Raw genomic sequence first — 22,068 nt, forward strand, 5'->3', positions numbered from 1 at the left:
TTAAAATCAGGTTTGTTTTTGTTAAAATTGTTTTTAACTAAAATAGTTAAATGAAGTATTTAAAAAAGCAACAACAAAAATTAAATTGACTATGTCAGCCAGGTCAACATGAGAAACTTAAAATATTGGCTTTTGCTGCTAACTCAGTTCTGCTGCTAACTTCATCTTCCTGTTTGTTCATAATCTGGAAAAGAAAAACAAGCTTTCCTGCTTTTTCAGGTCCCAAACGATTTCTCAATTTGGAATGAATTAGTCCAAAGGAAGAAAATATTCTTTCGACACCGGCAGAAGAAGCTACTGGTGTTAAAAGGGGGATTATCACTTCAATAGTCTCTGAATTCAAGTGCTTAAGTGACTTCCACCAGTTCACTGGTGTGACTTTCTTTAAAACATCATCAGCAAACATATATTTCTGCACCCTTAGCTCTGAAGTTTATTATAATTGGCATTATGGAGGGATGATTGCTGGATGTCTATGTCATAGCCAATTCTTCCTTTTCAGCAGTTAAGGTTTGACCCTGGTACCGAGTATTGAGAATATTTAGAAGAAAATGAGCTGGAGACAGTTCTTGTCCCATTTGTTTTTTTAATGCTTATAATTTAACTCTGACATGGCATATTTCTCTTTTTAAGATCTCATTCAGTTCCTTCCAATTTCAACAGCGTCAGCAGTAAAACCGCTATTTCCCTGCATTTTGTTCAAGGCTACAGCAATAGGCTTCAGGGGACTCGGCCTGTGTTCAACATTTCTCTTAGCCCAACGTTGAGAACTTTGGCTGTGACAGTGCCATCTATTTTTTCATGATTTTGTTCACAGACTGTTATCGGATTAGGTCAGTTCTTGAGATAGTGCTCAAAACCGTCCACTACTGAGATCCATCACACGTCTTGTGGGAGAGTTAGCTTGGTTCCTCCCACTTTTTTCAGAGCAGCTGCTGCAAAGTGGTTGTTACGGAAGTATATTGCAATTTTAACAACATTAGCCTTTATTTCTGGAACACTGAAGTCTCTGGCTAGGAGGTGCATCAAATGAGCACTGCAACCGTATGTTATTACCTTGGGACTCTCTTCCCTCTCTTCTAAATAATTTCTTCTCATCTTGGATACATTTGCAGCATTGTCTGTGACCAAGCTGCGTACTAGACATTTGGATTTTTTTCAGTTTGTTAAAACTTTTACTGCTACTTCTTTTAAGTATTTTGCTGTGTGTGCATTTCCTGATGTATCAATTGTTTCTGTAAGGAAGACATTCCCTTCTTCTGTTGTCACAGAAGCACATACAACGGGATCATTGTGGACATTGCTCCACCCATCAAGACTCAGGTAAACAATTTTACCCTCTAGACCAGGGGTGGCCAATCTGTGGCTCCGGAGCCACATGCAGCTCTTCAGAAGTTAATATGCGGCTCCTTGTATAGGCACCGACTCCACGGCTGGAGCTACAGGCGCCAACTTTCCAACATGCCAGGGGGTGCTCACTGCTCAACCCCTAGCTCTGCCACAGGCCTGCCCCCACTCCACCCCTTCCCTCCCCTGACCCTGCTGTGCCCTCGCTCATCCCCCACCCCCAGAGCCTCCTGCATGCCACAGCTGATTGGGAGGTGCGGGGAATGACAGGGAGGCACTGATCCGTTGGGCTGCCAGTGGGTGGGAGGCTCTAGGAGCGGGTGGTGCTGCTGACATATTACTGTGGCTGTTTGGAAATGGACATTGGTAAATTTTGGCTCCTTCTCAGGCTCAGGTTGGACATTCCTGCTCTAGACCTTTTGGACACTGCTCAATTTCTCTTTCATACACTTTATCCAGCAATTTGACTGCAACATCTGCGCTGTTGGGAGGACTGTATCCTGGTCTTAATGACTGAACCATGTTAATGAAGTGTGGGTTCCCAATCATATGGAAAGGAGAGTTTGTTCCATAAACAAACCGGGCAATTTTTTCATCAATCATCTCTTTTTGTAATCTGCTGGTTCTTATCACAAAACTTATCTGTGGTTGTTTCTGGATGATGGGGATTTTTTTTTCTTTTTGCTACAGGTGATATACTATGGCTATGTGACATACATGATGTGACTGAAACACTATCATTGGCAGATAACTCTGAAATTAGAGAAAATGATGGTGATCTTGAAGGTGAATAGTCTTCAGAATCCTATACGTCGAGGATGGATTCTCTTAAACAAAACAAGTCAATGCAGTTATTCAATTATTATTCCCATACTACTCCTTTAGTATTACTCATTGCATTTACTGACACTCAGAACTACTTTAAAGATGAAATTGTAAAAGGAAGATCTGCCTATTTCAGCTATTTATTTTTTATCACAATTGCATCTAAAATGATAGTACCATAGAGTAACAAACTATTTTTTGCTCAAACGTGACAATTCAAGAATAATTCAGAAGCGAGATAGACAGTCCTTAAGAAAAAAGTACAAAATAAAAAAGTTTACCAAGCTGAAGATCCTGCATGTTCAGACATGTTCCTTTCACCATCTTCAATGCAACTTCCTCCTGAGAAGGAACATTTCTTATGACGTTGTTTCATTTGGGCAACCAGGCCTTGCATTTCTTTGTTACACCGTTTGCATTTTGCACGCATGCCTGTCTTACCTACAGGTAGAGGAACTTCATTAAAATATTCCCAAACTGGGTCTCTTTTACAGCCTGCTGCCATTATAGGTTTTCCCTTCTAGTGAGAGAATGGTATGGTAGATCTCAAATCAATGAAGGATACACTCAGAAAGACCTCAAGACTTCTGGAACATGCTGCTCAAACAGTTTCACTTTTGTTTCTACTGCCTGTCCCTCCCTTCTCACATTTATCTCCAGACTTCTTCTCCTTGTCCGTGCCCCCAACAATCTTCTATTCATTGAACTTTTTGAAACTTTGCACTTTTAGAAAGAGGTAAGGGATTGACCCTGTGTACACAAATTTGCAGAGGGACAATAGGGTTGAGGTCTGTTATTTCTCACCTCTATATATTATTTATTATTTAAACAAATTTTTGCTGTTAAACAAACATGTTAGCTCTGGAGACACAAATCCACAGTCTGAGAACTGCAAAACTAAGCATCTCTGATGGTATCTTCTAGACTGAGCACTGAGTCCCATTGGATAAATAGATAGATTAACCTAAATAATCTATACAGAAGCCCCTGGAATACTATAAGATTGGGTCCCTAATCCATGAACTATTGGAACTCATTTACAAAACTTTTCTTAAATATTATATGAATATATTGTCTCATACTATAGAATTATAATTTATAATCCCTATTCCATGATGAGATATCTTTGAGCTATAATCTTTTCCTCAAAAAGCATTCTATCAAAAAATCCTATTTAAATAAAAAAAAATCTGATAAAAAAAAATCATTGATTTTTATCCACCCTGCAGCCTCCCCAGTGAATAATGCATATGACGAAAGGCCCTGAAAGGGCACCACAAAGGACCCTTCCAAGCTCCCCCTGCCATATGCCATCTCCAGCAGCTAGATGGTAACTTCCAGTGGAATGCGAGCACCTGAATGTGTGTGGGGCCTCTGAAGCCCCGTAGTAGACGGCTGATGGTTTCCCCAGGGACACAAAGGGAAGCAGATGAGCAGCACTGGGGCAGAACGGAAGTGAGAAACACCCATAGGCCTGTAAGGGCTTGAGGGGAATAAAGACTCCCCCCCCACCAACCAAAATGCCCATTTTCACCATGTTATAGTCAGACCCAGCAGCAAAAGAGGAGGGGAATTTCTTCCCCTTTTCCTGCCCTGCTCCTGCTTGCTGACTGAGGGGGTTCCACGGATAGTGATTTTGGCAGTGAAGTCCCTGCCTGTGCCTTCTGCTGCCAGAAGACATGATGGGGATGGCCGTGGGAGTGGATGAGGAAAAAGCTGAGGTGGGGCAATGACAGTGGCTGGGAATCCCCCTCCCTCAGTCTTCCCCCCATAGATGAAGCCTCTGGAGCATCTGCCATTGAGGGCAAGTGATAGGAACATATGGGGGGAGGGCGCAGGGGGGAAGAGGATGTCAATAATAAAGGGACAAAGTGAATGAGAAGGCCGCTAACCACTCCTCCACACGAAGCCACATGGGAGCTGAAGGACACAAACACAAAATGGAGGAGTTAATCATGCAAATGAAGGGGAGAGGGGAATGCAGCAGTGTGCACGGCAAGGAAAATTGGCTTCTCCAGCTGCATTGGGAGTTTGGGGGTGTATATAAACGAGGAGAATGCACTGAGTGAGAATCAAAGTGCGGGGTGGGGGGAGGGAGAAGAACACACACGTGGGTACAAGTGGGTGCACAGGGCAAGTGGGATTGGGCGAGGCAGGAAAACAGCAAGGGGAGGTGGGCCGGGTGCAGCAGCAACAGGACTCAGAGGCCGGCAACAAATCACAGGGGAGAGGGAATCACAAGGGGGACCACCCAAGATGGGGGGAAGGAAGGAAAAGAAAGGGAAGGAGGGCCTACAAAACAGGGGGATAGAGTACTGCAGGGTGGGGGGAGGGGGGAAATCATACAAGTCAGGGAGGGGGCAGCAAACTGCAAAGGGGAAAAAAACCATGGGGTGGAGAGGAGAAGGGCAAACCACAAGGGGGAACCGTGCAGGAGTGAAGGGGGAAGGAAGGCAGCAAACTGCAAATGGGAACAATACGAAATGAAGGGGAAGGAGAGGCAGCAAACTGCAAAGGGTGAACAACATGAGATGGGGGCAGTAAACCGTAAGAGGGGGCTGGTGAGCAGGCTCTGTGTTGAGTGACTCCCTCCCACATGCCTTATCTGATTTTAAAAGCTTTGTGCAGGTCACTTTTAAGGGAGAGTCTTTTCCCACCATGGTGCTAGAGGTGAAACAAGTGGAAGCATGGATGGAGCATGGAATCACTCTTACATATTTACAGAGAAGGTGCAAGTAGCAGCTGGGGAAGGAGTCCACACATCAGTGTCTCATTCCCCGCCTCTCAGGAGGCTCTTGTACTGTTCCTGAGACATCCACTGTTCTCACTCCTTCAATAGTCTTCCTATTTAAAAAAAAAAGAGCATCTTGGTTTTCTCCTCACACCCTCATTTCACTATGAGCAAGAAGGGCTCCCATGGCAAAGGGGCAGCACGTGCTACTGCATTATTCTAGTCAGATTTCTATACCAGACCCATCTCCCTAGTATTCTAGTGTTGCCTTAGCACCAGCTTTAATAGAGTGTCCACCCTAACTTTGATGCTACAGGCACTTGATTACATTTTCTACCTTGCTCCAAGACTGCTTCAGTGACAAAGAAAAACTACCTGGTTTACTTATTAAAACCATGGAGCTCCATATTCCCATTGTCATAAGTTACATAACTTCTTTAAAAAAGCAAGGTGTCTGCCACCTCCCATTAGTGCACTTTTCATATTAAAAACCATAGCATAACATGTCCACATGATTTAAGGCTAGATATATGTGAGATCAATAAAAAGAGATAGGGGCCTAGAACTGCTCCCTAAGGAGTACAGGTGGTGTGCTGGAAAGAATGCCATTGGAAATCAAGATCTATGAGCGGATAGAGAATTGAGGCGGAAGGAGTTGATGCTAGGAAGTTTATTTGGGAGTTTGCAGCCTGGACCTGAGACAGATGTTTGGTCAACTACATTGTACCTTAATGATTCCATCACTGCAGTTAAACAGCGCAAGAAGGATTTCTAAACTTTTTGAAATATAAGACTGCCCAGCTAAGCAAAATGGACAATTTTCTTTTAAGCTTAAATACTAAAAACCTCATTTTTGTTAGATCTTTGTAATCTGCTGAATGACTTAATAAGAATGCAAGGATCTAACAAATACGCTGAACTGTAAAACCACAAGATTTCCAAATGAGAAAAGAGACGAAAACCAAACACCAAACAATTTATTGTTTTTGATGCATTATATTGAAAGTCTATTTATTCTTTTTCCATTATCACAAAATTTACAGATGTACAGCTTACTTAGCAGCAAGACTCTCATGAGGTGCATTGCATGAGTGAATGCCTGCAGGCTTGTTCTCCTTAACATGACACATGATAAATCACATTGTTTTAGAACTATCAAGTACAAACTCCATGATTAATTTAAGATATTCTAACAAGTCAAACCAAACAAATTGGCACCAACTTTAAAAAAAATACACAGTGTGTCTAGGCACTAATATTGTATGCAGTGAACAACCTGATGACAGATTTTTGTATAATTTTTCTGTTATAAACAGGTCAGCTTAGATGTTATCAATATACCGTTTTACCTAAATGCCAAATCATAGCTAGTCCCCTTTGAATAAGTTTGAACAAAGGACAAAAGCAACCAGTAAAGTAAAGTAATTATGTGAAAGCAAGATATTTATATTTAATATGTCTCTGGCTTAACAGCCAAGAGGTATTGTTCTGTGCTATTATGTAAGAGGATCTAGGCTAAATTCCAGACACAGCCTCAGAGGTGCAGAAGACCAGTAGCAACAAGGAAGTGGGATACTCCACCTAAGCAATAATGAAGTGCCTACTGGCCAGCTAATTTCACAAACTGCACTGTGGAACTCCTGTCCAGTCTTCCTAATATGGAATCTGTTTTCCAGAAAGAGCCCTAATAGAAGTAAGGCTTAAAAGTGGGTGGATAAAGGTGCGTGTGTCCAGGGAAACTATAGATCCTCTGGAGCACTGAGCACCCCCTTCCTCTCAGAGTCAGAAGAGAGCAGACAAGCCCAACCTGGTTGCAAGACTCAGCTGAATGATAACCTCTGTATTTTTAAAATGTTTTCCTTTAATACAGATGAATTTTATATAGTACATAAATTTAAAAAAAGAGGAAGGGGTGTCAATTAGATTGATTCTAGCAAGTGTTCAGCATAACCAAATGTTTCACAAGCTCTCCTGTAATGGAAGCTACCCAGTTGCCTATAACAGAACTATAGATTAACGCAATTCATGCTTAGTTTGTAATGTACATAACTATATTTCAGGTCAACATTGTTTGATAAAGGACTATGCTATTGCATTTGGTTGGATAAATATAGTTGAGGATATTGGAAAGTGTTAAACATTTCATATCTAATGGCTACAGACTATTCACCTATTTGGTTTTGTAAAAACAATGCAATCCTTTTGCTTTTCTTGCTTTAGCTGCATTTGATTTCTGTAGAATAATTTAAATTATGCATACAAATGTATTTCTAAGCAGAAGCTTCAGAGGTTAGTTAAAGTAAAATAGTTTTATTTCTTAGTTACTATAAATATTATATACTAATTGCCCATATAGATAGGAGAAAGTTGTCTAAGGACAGAGATACTGACATCTAGTGGATAAACTGTCAAGCAAGATGTGTTTACAAATGCTCAATACGGGTAGAACTAGACTAAGAACAATAAAAAAAAGCGCCAATGGTTTAGTTAGAACACTTCTGCTATGGAACTTATTACAGGACATTTCAGGATTCAGACAAATACAGATTCCCATCCTCACTTTTTACCAGCATGCACAATTTAAATTCATACAAGTGGAAGAAAGAATGGGGTAATATTTCCCTTGTCAACATGATATTTATGGAGAGATGCTTTATTATTGGAGGTTGTCTTGACATATTAGAAGTCAAGTACTTATTAACAAGTCAAAATGTTGAGTTTTTTTTAAATATGATGAGTCCTGCAGATCTTCATGACTGATGAAGCAAAATGGTACAACAGGTTATGAAATGTTTACATTATTGATATAGAATATGATCTAAAGATCAATCAATCAATAAATTACATAGCTCAGAAGATTAGCTAATGCCTTTAAGGGTCTTGTGACAATTCAACTCTGACTAAAGGAAAGATCAATCATAAGTAACTTACAGCTCTTTGCTTTAACAAAAACTTTTACAATGATGACGACATACTCAGCAGGATGAGGTAGTGTTTACAAGAGCCCTGTATGTTAAAGTAATATGTTGAATACTTTCCAATGAAACCTCTCTATCATATGCACTTTTTGTGCTTATGGATAGGAAGACACTGTTGAGAAAGACAAGATTAATTCCTTGTGCTAAACCACAGCGGTCACCTGCGGAAAGGTACAGATCATAGGAAAACAGAGATGATTGACCAGATTCAGACTTGGTATAAACAGATGCAACTCCACTGAAGTCAGTGATATTGCATGGACTTACACCATAAGAAGATGTTAGTCACCCTGTGGAGTAACTATGCTTCTTTGAGACATGCACCCCAATGGGTGCTCCATTTCAGGTGCTCATGCTCCTCTTGAGCCCTGGATCCGACATTTTCCATTATCATGGTCCATTTGGCCTATGAATGTGTCTTATGTATCCTTGCACCTCGCACTGAGGCTATGTAGGGCTGTGTGAATCCCTCGGTTCCTTCTCCATCCAAATGTTGCACAGAGAACAGTCTGAAGCAGAGGGGAAGGAGGGCAGGTAGTGGAGCACACAGAGCAACACACATTTCAGAGAACCACAGTTACTGCACAGGGTGAGTAACCTCTTCTTCTTCGAGTAGTGTCCCTATGGGTGCTGCGCTTCTTGTGGAGATACTACTTGGGAGTCACCTGGAGCAGGGAGCTTCAGAATTGAGTCCAGAACTGAAGACAGGACCACAGTACCAAGTGCTGCTCCTGAACTGGAGGCATGGAACAAGACTTCGTGTTGTATGTACTAAACGTATGTACTGAAGATACTGGAATGTTTTTGAGTCATGCCCTGGATGTTGTGATCTGGTAGAATGTGCAGTCACCGGGGGGGTGAGGAGGGAGGAAGGATTTGAGTACCAGCTGCACCATAACAAGTGACAATACACACGGAGATCCACCTCGACAATCTCTTGGCAGAAGTCATGGACCGCAATGGAAACAAACAGTCTGGGTGACTTCTGAAATTGATTGGTCCTGTCTAGATAGAAGGGCATTGTCATCCTAATCTCTAAGGTATGAAAAGAACTCTTCTGTTGAGACTTTTGTGGTTTTGGAAAAAGCCAGAAGATAACTGGACTGGTTAAGATGAAATTCTGATAGTACCTTAGGTAAGAACTTATGGTGTGGATGTAAAGAGACCTTGTCCTTGAATAACTCCATAAAGTGGGAAGGAGGGTCTGCCATCAAGGCCCCAATTTCTCTGTCCATACCGGCCAACATAATAGCTACTAAACAGGCAGTCCTCCCTGGATAAGTGAAGCAAAGAGCAGATTGTCCTTGGTTTGAATGGAGGTCTTGAGAGACATCTAAGTACAAAGTTGAAGTTCCCAGTTGGAGTGGGGTCCCTAACTTGGGGAAGAGTTTTCCCAAAACCTTAATAAATCTAAAGACACAGGGTGAGCAAATACAGAAACTCCTTCTACTGTAGGATGAAAAGCTGATATTGCAGCCAAATAAACCTTAAATCAAGCTAACTGATAAAGAAATCAAACTTAAGTCCAACAGGTAGTCCAAAATAGCTGAAAGCAACAAGGATTCAGACACGAGTCGGTGGCGCCGACACCAATGGCTGACTCTATTCCACTTCTGCAGGTTAATAATTTGGGTTGACTGCTTTCTACTATTCAGTAACATTTATTGTAGTTCCACAGAACAGGTAGATTCTAATCACACGAACCATTAAGGAACCATGCCCTGAGATGGAGGATCCGTAAGTTGGGATGAAGTAAATGACCCTTGTCTGGGGAGAGGAGATGAGGAATGATAAGAAGTTTGGTTGCTGTGTGGATGTACAGCTGAAACAGCTAAGGATACCAAGTTTATCTCGGCCTGGTCGGTACTATAAGCATAACGCTGACCGTATCATGTCTGATCCTGTTCATTAGTCTCCGTATTCGCACTGTTGGAGGAAATGCATAGAATAGACTCTTCGTGCAAGATAGGAGAAAGGTGTCTCCCAGAGACTGATAGCTTAGACACCCTCTTGAGAAAAAACATACAATACTTCTTGTTAGCTTTGGTGTACTGAACTCCAGGGAGGTAAACGGTTGAAATTTGGATCTGATGGGCTGTACAACAGTTCCACAGCTTTATTGCTTCAGTGCACAAGGAGTGGGATCTTGCTCTCCCCCTTGTTTGTTGACATAGAACAGGCAGGCCAAATTGTCTGTCATGATCTTAATGCATTTGCCCTGATGACGGGTAGGAAATGAAGACAAGCATTCCTGATTGCCCTGAGTTCCAACAGGTTGATGTGGAGACTGGTTTCCCTCTGCCCTGAGCTGTGATGGCACTGTGGTGAGCTCCCCATTCCAGCAAAGACGTATCTGTTGTCACAATTATTGTTGGAGTTGGGTGAACAACAGGAGTGCCTACATAAACGTTGAGTTGATCTTTTCACCAGTCTAGGGACTTCTTTACATGGAGAGGGACTGTGACCTGCTTGTCCAAACTGTGTCTGGTTTGTGAACAGAATGTTCTGAGCCAGCCCTGGGAGCAGCAGTCATAGTCTTGTATGATTGGTCATGAAGGCACAAGCTGCCATATGACCCAGAAGCTGTAGACAGTTTCTTTCTGAGGATTAAAGTCTCCCTTCAATGGTCCTGATTAGATGTAATAAAGTTAAGAATCTTTCCATGGGAAGGTATGCTATGGCTGTCATTGAATTCAAATACACTGTATGAACTGTATTCTCTGTACAGGGATCAGTGTGGATTTTCTTACATTGAGCTGAAGACCCAATTCCTGGAAAAGAGAGAGTGATGTCTGAGCAGATGACAGCACTACTTGGTAAGACTGACCCTTGAGCAGCCAGTTGTTGAGGTATGGGAAAACTAAAATCGCTTCTTGACGAAGATAAACAGCCACTACCGCAAGGACCTTTGAGAACACCCGTAGGATCAAGGAAAGGCCAGAGGGAAGTATTCTGTATTAAAAATGTTCCTGGGCTATAGTAGAACGTAGATATTTTCTGTTAAATGGGTGTCTCACTATATGGAAGTTGGTTTTCAGCCCTGGACCTACAAGACACCTCTCCGCTGCCTCTGATATACGGATTATATCAGAGTCAGAGTCGCCATCCTGAATTTATGAGACTTTACAAACTTGTTTAATAGCCTAAGATCCAAAATCTGGTCTCCACCCTCCATCCTTCTTTGGCACAAGGAAATATCTCAAATAGAATCCCCTATCCCTGTGAGGAGCAGGGACTGGCTCTATTGCTCTTAATTGAAAGAGAATCTATTTCTTGCTTCAGTAAAGGCTTGAGAGAGAGAGGGAGGGATGGATAAAAAATGGACAGGGTAGCCTGATGTTATGACCTTTATGACCCACTTGGCTGTAGTGATCCACCTCCAAGCATGCTGGAAAGGGAAAAGCAGTCTTCAAAAAGGGAGAGATGGGCAAAGGGTTACAAGCTGCTGAATCAGAGGTGTGGGAGGATTCAAACCCTTGACCAACTGGTCAAAATTGTTGTTTCAATGATGATTTGGAACTTTTGCAAGAAGGAGGAGCTGCTTTTTTTCTCTGGAACATATGCCTCTTCATGGGGGGTTTGGTGCATCCAGAGATCTTAAAAAGGCCATGGAGTCTGTCAATGTGTGAAGAGACTCATCTGTGGTTTCTGCAAACAGCTTTCAACCATCAAAGGGGAGACATTCAACAGTGTTCTGAACCTCTCTCGGAAACCCTGAGAGTTGGAGCCATGGCACCCTGGGCATAACTACTACCACACAGATGGAGCTGGCATTGGTGTATGTAGCATCCAAGAACGCTTGAGAAGTTCTAGCTAATAACTGACCCCCGGCAATAATGGCATGAAATTGGTTCCTCTGTTCCTGTAGAAAATCAATAAAAAGATTGTAAATGCATGAGTTTGTGAAATTATTATTTGGCCATAACTGCCTGATAGTTTGCGATCTGAAACTGCAGAGTTGAGGAAGAATAGGACTTCCATCCAAAGAGGTCTAAATGCTTTTGGCCCTTGTCATATGGGGTAGACTGAGTAGTGTTGCTTACCCAACTCATTTACCACATCCACCACCAGAGAATTAGGTAAATGATTCGAGAATAAAAATTCAGAATCCTTTTATCCACCTGTTTTCAAGTTAGTGGAATGTTACAAGATGTTTGTCAAACTGTCTTTGCTCGGTCCAGGAACACCTCATTAATGAGTAGTGCAACTCTAGTGAGTGTTGCAGATTGCAAAAGGTCAAGCAATTTGTGTTGCAAATCCTTGACCTCTTTGAGTGGTATCTGAAGAGTACTGGCTACTCACTTTATAAGGTCCTGAAATTGCAGGAAATCATCAACCATCGATCGTGGTGGAGGTATAACTGCCACATCTGGAGATGATAAAGAGATAGGAGTGAGGGCTGGCTTCTTCATCTGCCCTAGACTTCTGTTCTTCAAACGTTTCCTTGTATTGGGGACCTGGTTGGGGAGTAGAGGATTGAACATCTCTAACCTTCCAATGTGTCAGAACTGGTTTCTGACAAGTTGCTATCAGTACTCAGCCCAGGGATCCCAGTATGGCCATTGGGAGGAACCAAATGGGAGAGAAAGTGGCATCTAGGGTTGGTCCCACCATCCTTGGTGTCAAGCCTGAGGATCTTCCCTATGGGAGTCAAATAACAGATTTCTATGTGGATGTGCAAGAGAACCCTGGATGAGATTGAAGGAAGTCTTCCTCCTCCTTGGGTATCCTCCAATGGCGGAGCACAAGTGGAAAAGGGTGGAGAGTCCAGCAGTACCAGAGAGCGATGGTAGTCCAGAGACTGGGCTCTTGATACCAAGAAGCATTTAGTACCCATGAGCAGTAGAGATTCTGGTCCATCAGCCATTGATAAGTCATTTGAGTATCTGAATTCCTGTGGTACCAAGCGAAGGATCGGTACCGCCATGGTAGTGTGCTTGGCAATGGAAGCAGACAGTACTATAGATTTTGAGCATACCAAAGTAGGTACCGGTGGTGTCACACACTTCGGTTGTGTGATATTGAGTTGTCCCAACTGGGGAGGTGCCAACGATAAAGCCATGCTCAGTGGTAATGGGCTGGAGAAGCCCTTATCCTTGTCCTCCTTGTCCCCTATAGTCAGTACCAGGGCTCTGTCAGAACTCTGGGACTATTTGGACTCACTGGTATTGGAGGAGTCTTTCACCTCTATGGTCTGAAGCAGAGAGGTTGAGGCTTCTGATACCATGGACTTAGTGGGGGACCAAGATCTTTTGAGAACAGTCTCCTTATGATGGGATCCAGTGCTCCTCTTTTTGGGAGACTTCACTGTGGCCTCACAAGTCTTCCCCTTACTAGAGGAGATCTGCGCTGAGGTCAAAGGGGCATTGGATCTGTTCGGAGACAGATGTCCAAAGCAGGGATATCCTGACATGACTCTCTAAAGCAGGTCGAAGGGAGTGCTCCATCAGCAGCTGTCTCAACTTGATCTCCTGGCTCTTCCTTGCCCTGGATTTAAGGGCCAGGCAGAAGTCTCCTTCTAGTAGACATGCGACTCTCCCAAGCGGTGGACTTAAGAGTGGCTGCCGCTGACTGGGAGATGTTTGAATCCTGTAGAGCTAAGTACACCACGCCAGGAGAGAAAGGCTTCCCAGAGGGAGGGAGAGGCAAAAAGTTAATCCTCACGCTACTTATCTACTAACAACTATTTAATGCTAACACTAAACTATAAACAAGAAGTTAGCCAAGGCACGTTCCAGGCAGACGCATTAGGGGTCTAGCTGAGGCCAAGGAGGAACTGAGAACGAACTGAGGGTGGATTGCCTGCACAACCCTATGTAGCCTTGGTGTGAGGTTTAAAGATATTTAGGATGCTTGTGTGGGCCAAATGAACATGGCTAATGGAAAATCTCTGATCAAGGGTTTAAGGCACATTCGCACCTGAAGTGGAGCACCCACAGGGACACTATTCAAAGAAGAACTATTATTTGTTTTACAGAATATTTAGAACAAGAAGCAAGAGGCTTCATAATGTAGAGAAAAAAAATCACCCCCCTGCCAAAGGTTTTTGAGAAGGGGAGTTAAGATATACTGTCCATAGTGTGGTTGTGTGTGTTTATTTTCCCCCTTCCTTTTTGGGGTTGAGATCATATCAGGAACTGCATGCACAGAATATTGCATTTAAATGGAACCTAGCTATTTTACGGTAAATTGAAGGCTACTAAAATCCTCAAATCCCACCAATTCATTATTTACAAAAAAGTAAATGGAAAATGTAAAGATGAAGAAAAACTGAATTATGTTTATCTATCAATTATGAATTATAAAAATGTGTCTTTGGTTGTTTTAGGGACTATTTAAAAAAGACTAATCAATCAACAGTGTAAATAATCATATTCAAACCATTCTTGGAGTCAAAACAATGTAGAGCAGTCCTTGTGCAGCAATGCTATTGATAGCTAACATAACCACACACACATCAGGTGAACACTGTGATGAAGAAGTTGATCTTACAAGGGGAAAAAAACAGTCATGGTCTGTACATTTCTGAGAGCGTAAAAATATAAATCTAGAATCCTGGCACCAAGAAAAAAGTGTCAGTAAGTGTTTTGTTACAAGTTTATATTAGGGCAGATACTTACACAGAGCTGACTTGTATAAAAATACACCATACTACATAAGTTTTATTTAGGGATTTAATTTATATACCACAAATACTGCTTTTAATATAAGTACAATATAATACAGTTTTAATTATGTAACTGCTGGTGTTCATCTTGGATCATGAACTGAATGGCATGCCGTGCTGTCAAAACTTTAAAATGGCTTCTAGTTAAACTTCTCCAAAGTATAAAATCATGCAAAATCTACATCCTATATGATACAACCAGCACAATAATTGAAGCCAATATCCTATGAACAGCCTGGGCTATCTTGAGTTTCTTCTTGCTGTGTCCATGAGTCAGCCATCATTTTCTTTAGGCAGAAAGGCGCAATTTCAAGTTTTGTCAGTGGCATCTTGCCACGACTATTAAAACCAGTGACGGTGTGCAGTTATTGGAGAAAAGGTCTTCATTACCTGATAGAGTTCAGACTGCAAACTTAGTCCATTTGGAAGTGTCTGTGGTTAGGAGGTTTTACGCTTTACTCCTGTGACTACTGGTCGTGCATATTCCACAAAATCATCTATGAGAACAGGCCATGCTCCTAAAGAGAAGTCAAACATGTAAAAAGTCATAAAACTTAAAATAAATCTATTTAGTTTTTAAACACAAGGGATATCAACTTCGCAGCATGACCTATATCTTAGTCATTGGACTGGATATAACAAGGTGATGGCATGGGCAATCTGCACAAAGAAAACGTGCCTAACTAATAAAAGAAAACATTAAAGCATGTTCTCTCTGAGCTATACTTCATAGCGAAAACTATTTGCAAGTTGTATCATAATTCATATTATGAGATGTTTATAATAAACTTGAGTTCAAAGCAAGATCATGGTACTCCTATTAGAGACATTCATATAATGGGAACTATTCACATGCATAAAGATACTCAACATGTGTACATGTTTGTAGATTTGGGACCACAGCATAACATATGTTCGTGAGAATATCAAAATGCAGAAAGATATTTGTCCTTAATATTTTTTTACTAGAGGAGATAATGTTTAGTTTTTATTATTAGACATTTACATCGATTATGAACTAATGAATATTTTCATAAACTTAATTTTCACTTCCAGACTTCTATATGCTATTAAAAAGCTATTTTTGTGTAGATATTTTTCTAAGTTTGGTAGCCTTAGAATCATAGAATCATAGAATATCAGGGTTGGAAGGGACCTTAGGAGGTCATCTAGTCCAACCCCCTGCTCAAAGCAGGACCAATCCCCAATTTTTGCCCCAGATCCCTAAACAGCCCCCTCAAGGATTGAACTCACAACCCTGGGTTTAGCAGGCCAATGCTCAAACCACTGAGCTATCCCTCCCCCCCCCAGCTTATCTTACTTAAATTAGCTTAATTTAAAGCTAATAAAGATTTTTGTATGAAAATACACAGTATTATTTTGGCTCCTGTAACATAACATGTTAGATAGCACATACTGTACCAATGCAGTCCAGGACTGCTTACCTTCATCTGCATATTAAAGCAAGATCCTGTTCAGCCTACTTACAGGCAACATTCTCGGCAGCAAATATGATCTAGTATATTTGTAGCTCTGCTCCCGATAGTAGACATTTTAAAACATTGGGTGTAAATTGTGTTTTGGCGTTTATTCACAGCATTATTTCAATTTTGCTAAATCCAATTTTTAAAAATATTAAAATTCATATTAATTACCTTCTTCATCATAGTTTGACATATCATCTGCAATCATATTTCCAAAGTCTAACAGAAGATTCCAAGTATCTTTTGGGATTGATCTTTTATGGTGTTCCTATGTAATATGGAAACAAATTATATTGTTTAAGATACAAGTTATTTTCAAATTCTGCAGTTACCTTAAATCCAGATTTCACTAAAAAAAAAAAAAAAAAAACTTACATTGTTATATACTAACACCATCTTGTAGAATCCTCTTTACTAACACTGAAAGCTTTCTAAGAAAACTACTAAATAAAATATTTCTAAAAAAGGTAACTGTATAGAGCACATTTAATAGTACTGATTTATTTCTCCTGATCCACTCACATCAATTAATTATTATTATTATTTTTAGAACAGTGACCGTTAGGATCAAGCACTCAGACAAGCAACCAGCCAAAGTCCAGATCCCTACTCCCCATTTGCAATTCTGGTTGCTTCAGCAGGAGATCAGACTATATTTCCTAACTTCCTCCCCAATTTGGAAAGCTGCAAGATCAGCTCCACTTCTGCCCAGCAGGGGAAAAATAGTGTCACCAGATGGCATGAGGAATCAAAAAACTGGTATGTGGGTGGGTGGGTACAGAGGGTACAGGCTGAGACAGGCATAAGGTTGCTGGAGAGAGGCCAGGAGATTGTGGATGAAAACAGTTAATGGCAAAGGGGAGAAACCCATTCACGGGTGGGCAGCAGGCTAGATATACCACCAAAAAAAACTAGGGAGGTGCTATAATGGAACCAAAACAAACCTCTGGTGCTTCCATATGTATGTGAGCCCCTATTAGATCATAAGCATTTCAAAAAATACTACCCCTTTCCACTGCCTCACACAGCTTTTAGTGGAGTAGCAGCAGCAGCAGAGAAATATCTATAACAAATATGTTTTAAAAACAAGAGTATTCTTCGGGTTTTGCACTGGGACTCACAGGTCAGAGCACCTCAAGATTTAAGCCAGCAGTCCCCAGATTTTTGAGGGCCATGCTGCCTCTGCCCCCGGAGCCGGGCATGGCTGGGGGAATGGGGGGAGAGACGAAGCAGACATGGGTAAGGGGGCCAAGAGCGGGGCCAGGGACCGAACTGCCGCTCAGCTCCTGGCCCCGCTTCTGGCCCCAGCCTCGGCCCCAGGCGGGAATGGAGCCGTGGCCAGGGGCTAAGGCTGGGGTGGGAGCAGAGCCGCCGCCAGGCCCACAGCCAGGCGCAAAGCTGCACCGAGGCTGGGGATGGGGCCACGGTTGGGGGCAGGACTGGAACAGAGCTGGGGGCAGGGAGGGACTGGGTGGCGCTCCCTCCCTGCCCCTTCGGGGGCTGGCCTGGATCCGCCGCGTGCCCCCCACCCCCAAAAGACCCGCCGTGCCCCCCTAGGGGAGCAGGCCCTGTCCCAGGCACAGTAAAATTGCTCCCCCGGGTAAGCACCAGCATTGTATATTGCTAGCACCTATATACACATATGCATGGGAAAGGATTTTGGGAGGGGTTGAAGGTGTGAGTGTGGAGCGAAAGATTCCTTTGCAGGTTGCGAGAGGCCAAAGGGGGAGGAAGGGAGAAAGGAACGGGTTAACTCAACGATCCAGCTAGGTCTGAAAATAAGAAGCTGACTCCAGCTGCCCAAGGCCAATGCACACAAGCAGACTCTCTAATGCCAAGAAAGACGGGAGCCTGGATTCCAACCCCAACCAGCCGTGAGAAAAGAGAAGTAAGCTGAACAAGACTGCAGGGGATTGCAAAAACTAGTGAGACGGTGAAGGCCAGCGAGGGGGAAAAACAACGGTTTTGCGTCCCTGAAGCTGAGGAAGCCACAGAAAGCCAGTTTGGACTGGTACAAAAAGCACGGGGGATAGAGGTCCCTTAACGAAATGCCCCTGGAAGAACCCAGGACTTAAAAATCCTCTCAAGAGTCAAAGCAAGTCAGAGATCAACAGCGGATCCTGGACGGCCTGTGCACAGGACAGAATTCTTGTCCACCCTTCCCCCTCTTCTTCTTATGTTACACCCAGGCTTGGCCAGCCTTGGGTTGAGCGTGTGTGAGTATGAAAGTGGGTTAGGGCACGGGCACTAACACTTTCTTCCTTCCTTTGAGTGACGGGGGGGAGCCCCCGCGCTCACTGCTGTTATTTTATTAATAATGTGACAGATTTATGTTACCAATATGCCTGAGGCATCAGGTGATTAGGCTGAGGCCGCAGGATCATTAGGGGAGGAGATGAAGGAGCACACCAAGTGACTAAGTTTTAAAGTTTTATTAATAAAATAACAGCAGCTTTCCTGCGCTGTTGATCGGAGAACTTTGGTAGCAGTCGTCCCAGCCACGCATGCGCTGCTCCCTGCCTGCCACAAGGCTAGCCAGTGTGCACAGGCAATCCTTCCTCAGTTCCTCTCTACTGCACAGTCAGCAACTAGAACTCTGAAGTAGAGGGGAGGAGGGTGGTTCGTGGAGCACCCACAGAGAGACACATCATTATTGCACAAGGTGAGTAATCTTCTCTTCAAGTAATGTCCCTATGTGTGCTCCACTGTAAGTGACTCCCGAACAGTGCCCACCACTGGAGGCTGGGACTTTGGAGTTGAGTCTGATATGGATGATAGTACTGTGGCACTGAATTTGGCATCTGCAGCCAAATCCCCCAGGATGGCACAGTATTCTGCAAAGGTATGTTCAGATGCCCAGGTAGCTGCTCTGCAGATTTCTGATATAGGGATACCCTTGGAGAACGTGATGGAGGAGACCGACCTCCTAGGATGCGTCTGTATTAAAGACAGGGGTATTACATTACACAATCGGTAACAGAGTTTAATACAGTCTGAGACACACTTGGAGAGTCTCTGAGCTGAAATCACTGTACCTTTTGACCTATTTGCAATGCTAGATGAGCCTTTAGTGAACTGATAGAGCCCTGACGTCTTGAGAGTCAACAGGTAGTCTAGGATCACCGGTAGGGTGGATGTATTAGGGATGAAACCTTTGGGCTGGAATCAGATTTGGAATCTCTTCCATTTTTGTAGATAGGTACAGTGAGTAGCTCCTTTCCTACTATGGAATAACACCTCCTGTACCTCCTCAGAGCAAGATGTCTCTATGTGAAAGACCCAGGCTTTGAGATGTAAAATCTGCACGTCAGGATGCAAAATACACCTCTCATTCTGCGACAGACAGTAAGGAGTGACTGGAAGAATCATCGGTGGACTTAGTGTCAGCTGTGACAGGTAAGGGTACCACATCTGTCTGGGCCAGGTGGGAGCAATCAGTATGATGTTCACTCTCTCTCTTTTCACTGTCAATATTAGTATTTCAGTATTAGAGGGAATGGGGGAAAGGTGTAAAGAAGGCCCTTGTCCAATGGAGGGAGGAGGGCATCTCCCATGGAGTGTTGTCCGATCTCCGGTCTGGAACAGTACTGTGGTCATTTCTTGTTCTGGTAAGTAGTGAACAGCTCTAACATCAGTGTCCCCCATTGTTGGAATATGTTATGGAGTACCACCAAATCTATCTCCCATTTGTGGTCATGTGGGAATTGGTGGCTGAGACTGTCCCCCATTGTGTTGTGAATTGCCAGTAAGTAGGCCACTGATATTAAGATATTGTGGGAGATGCACCAGTTCCATAGTTTTAGTGCTTCTACACACAGGGAATGAGACCTGGTACTTCCCTGATCGTTTATGTAATACATACAGGCCATATTGTCCATCATGACTCTTGTGTGCGTATCTTTGACCGTGGGAGGAAGTGAGTGCACATGTTTCTGACCTCTCTGAGTTCTAGTAGGTTGAGGTGAAGACATCTCTCGGCTGGAAACTATTTGTCCTGTATTGTGCGACCACTGAGATGTGCACCCCATCCTCTGAGGGATGCATCGGTGGTCAGAAGCAGAGATGGGGAAGACCGAACAAATGGGATTCCTGTATAGACGTTCACTGGGTCCTTCCACCACTCCAAGGATTGCTTGCCCCTGGTGGGCATCAGTAGCAGTTTCCTTATGTTGTCTGTTCAGCCTGTAAACCAAACCAAACCAAACCATTCTTGGAGGCATTTCATGCGTAGTCTGGCACGAGCTATAACCGATGTGCCCATAGCCATGTGTCCCAAGAGTTGGAGGCACTGTCTGGCTGAAATATGGGGACTGGATTGTACTGTCTCCATCAACGAGGAGAGACTAAGAAATCTGTAATGTGGGATGAGTGCCTTCGCCTGAATGGAGCTGAGGTCGGCTCCTATGAATTCTAGCCTCTGTTCTGGTGTTAATGTCAATTTTTGTTCATTGATCTGTAGGCCCAGATTCTGAAACAGATCCAGTGTGGTCTGAGTGACTTGCTGGGCTTTTGCGAAGGACCATGCCCTTAAAAGGCAATCGTCCATGTCGGGATAAATCATGAAGTCTTGAGAGCATAAGTGGGCCGCCACCACCGAGAGGACTTTGGGAGAATACTCTGGGGGTCAAGGAGAGGCCAAAGGGGAGTTCTCTGTATTGGTAGTGGTCTTGGTCCAGCGCGAACCTGAGGTAACGTCTGTGGCTCGGTATAACTGAGATATGAAAATAAGCATCTTGGAGGTTGAGGGCTGAGAACTAGTCTTCTTTTTCTAACGCTGGAATGATTGTAGATAATATGACCATCTTGAACTTCTGAGCCCTGATAAACTTGTTGAGCACTCTGAGGTCCAATATAGGTCTTCAACCCCCTTTTTTCCTCCAGTATCAGGGAGTAATGAGAATAGAAGCCTCTGTCCCTTAGATGTGCGGGCACTGGCTCTATGGCTCATATGCTGAGAAGGTGGTTTATCTCCTAGGCAGCAGGCTCTTGTGATAGGGGTCCTTGAAGAGGGACTGGGAAAGATATTTGGGATGGGGGAGAAATGGATGGAGTATCCATCTCGGATGATCTCCAACACGCATTTGTCAAAGGTTATCATTCCCAGTGCTGTGGAACGGGGTGAGACTATCTCTGAACGGATGGGTGGGGTTTTCCAGTATGAAATGAGAAGAGTGTTCTACAGGTACCTCGACCATCCCGTCAAAGCTATCTCTTTGAGGTGGAGGGCTAAGAGGAAGTTTGCTGAGATCCCGATGTCTTTCATCTGGAGAACCTGGGCTTCTTCCTCTGAGGTTCATACAATCTCTGTGTATATTGAGATGGAAACTAGGATGAGTATTGAGAGGAGTATTGTGAGCAGCGCTTGAGTGGTCACTGAGTGCTGTGCCTTCTTTTGTACCCAGGTGTATAGATACCGGGGATCGAAGAGGGGCCCTCGAATCTTTTAGTGTGTGGAGGGAGGAAACAGTCTTTTCAGCAAATAATTTCATCCCCTCAAAGGGAAGGTCCTTCACCATCATTTGGACCTCCTTGGGGAAGCCAAACAATGAAGCCAGGAGGCCCGTCACATCACAATGGCATTTGAAATAGAACATGCTGCCGTGTCAGCTGCATCAAGTGCAGACTGGAGAGACCTTTTTGCCACCAGCTGGCCTTCATTAATCCAGGCTTTAAATTGGTCCTTGTGAGAATTGGGGAGGTGTTCAATAAGAGAACTAAGCTTAACATACTTCTGATAGTTGTGTTTAGCCCACAAGGCTTGATAGTTCGCCATTATGAATTGGAGGGTGGCCGAGGAGTAGGTCCAGGTGCTTCCAATCCCAGTCATAAGTGGTGGACTTAAAGTGGTATTGGTGGCTTCAAGAGTAAACCTCATCCACAATGATTGAATTGGGAGGCAGGTGTGAGAACAGGAACTCCATGTTCTTTGCTGGCACATGTCTTCTCCTCCCTCTTATAAGTTGGTGGGATGGATGTGGGGGTCTGCCACATCACCCTGACGGGATCCAGTAGAGCCTTATTAATAGGGAGGGCCAC

The 22,068-nt window shown here is 43.3% G+C and overlaps 1 protein-coding gene across 3 annotated transcripts in view; it reads right to left on the reverse strand.

Annotated features, from left to right (window-relative positions):
* Nucleotides 1-5,863: 5,863 nt before the first annotated feature.
* DCUN1D2 (defective in cullin neddylation 1 domain containing 2) overlaps nucleotides 5,864-22,068 on the reverse strand; it is a 58,169-nt gene continuing 41,964 nt past the window's right edge. For 2 of the 3 annotated variants that reach the window (XM_075129975.1, XM_048855988.2), the window contains exons 6-7: nucleotides 16,204-16,300; nucleotides 5,864-15,066 (exon numbers count right to left, since the gene is read on the reverse strand). In XM_075129975.1, the coding sequence (XP_074986076.1) occupies nucleotides 14,987-15,066; nucleotides 16,204-16,300 (177 nt within the window). In that variant the 3' untranslated portion in view covers nucleotides 5,864-14,986. Of the gene's footprint in view, nucleotides 15,067-16,203; nucleotides 16,301-22,068 lie in introns of those variants that run through there. The other variant, XR_007357450.2, reaches the window with a different exon arrangement.

The sequence above is a fragment of the Caretta caretta genome, chromosome 1 (genome assembly GCF_965140235.1).
Source record: "Caretta caretta isolate rCarCar2 chromosome 1, rCarCar1.hap1, whole genome shotgun sequence".
Taxonomy (NCBI): domain Eukaryota; kingdom Metazoa; phylum Chordata; order Testudines; family Cheloniidae; genus Caretta; species Caretta caretta.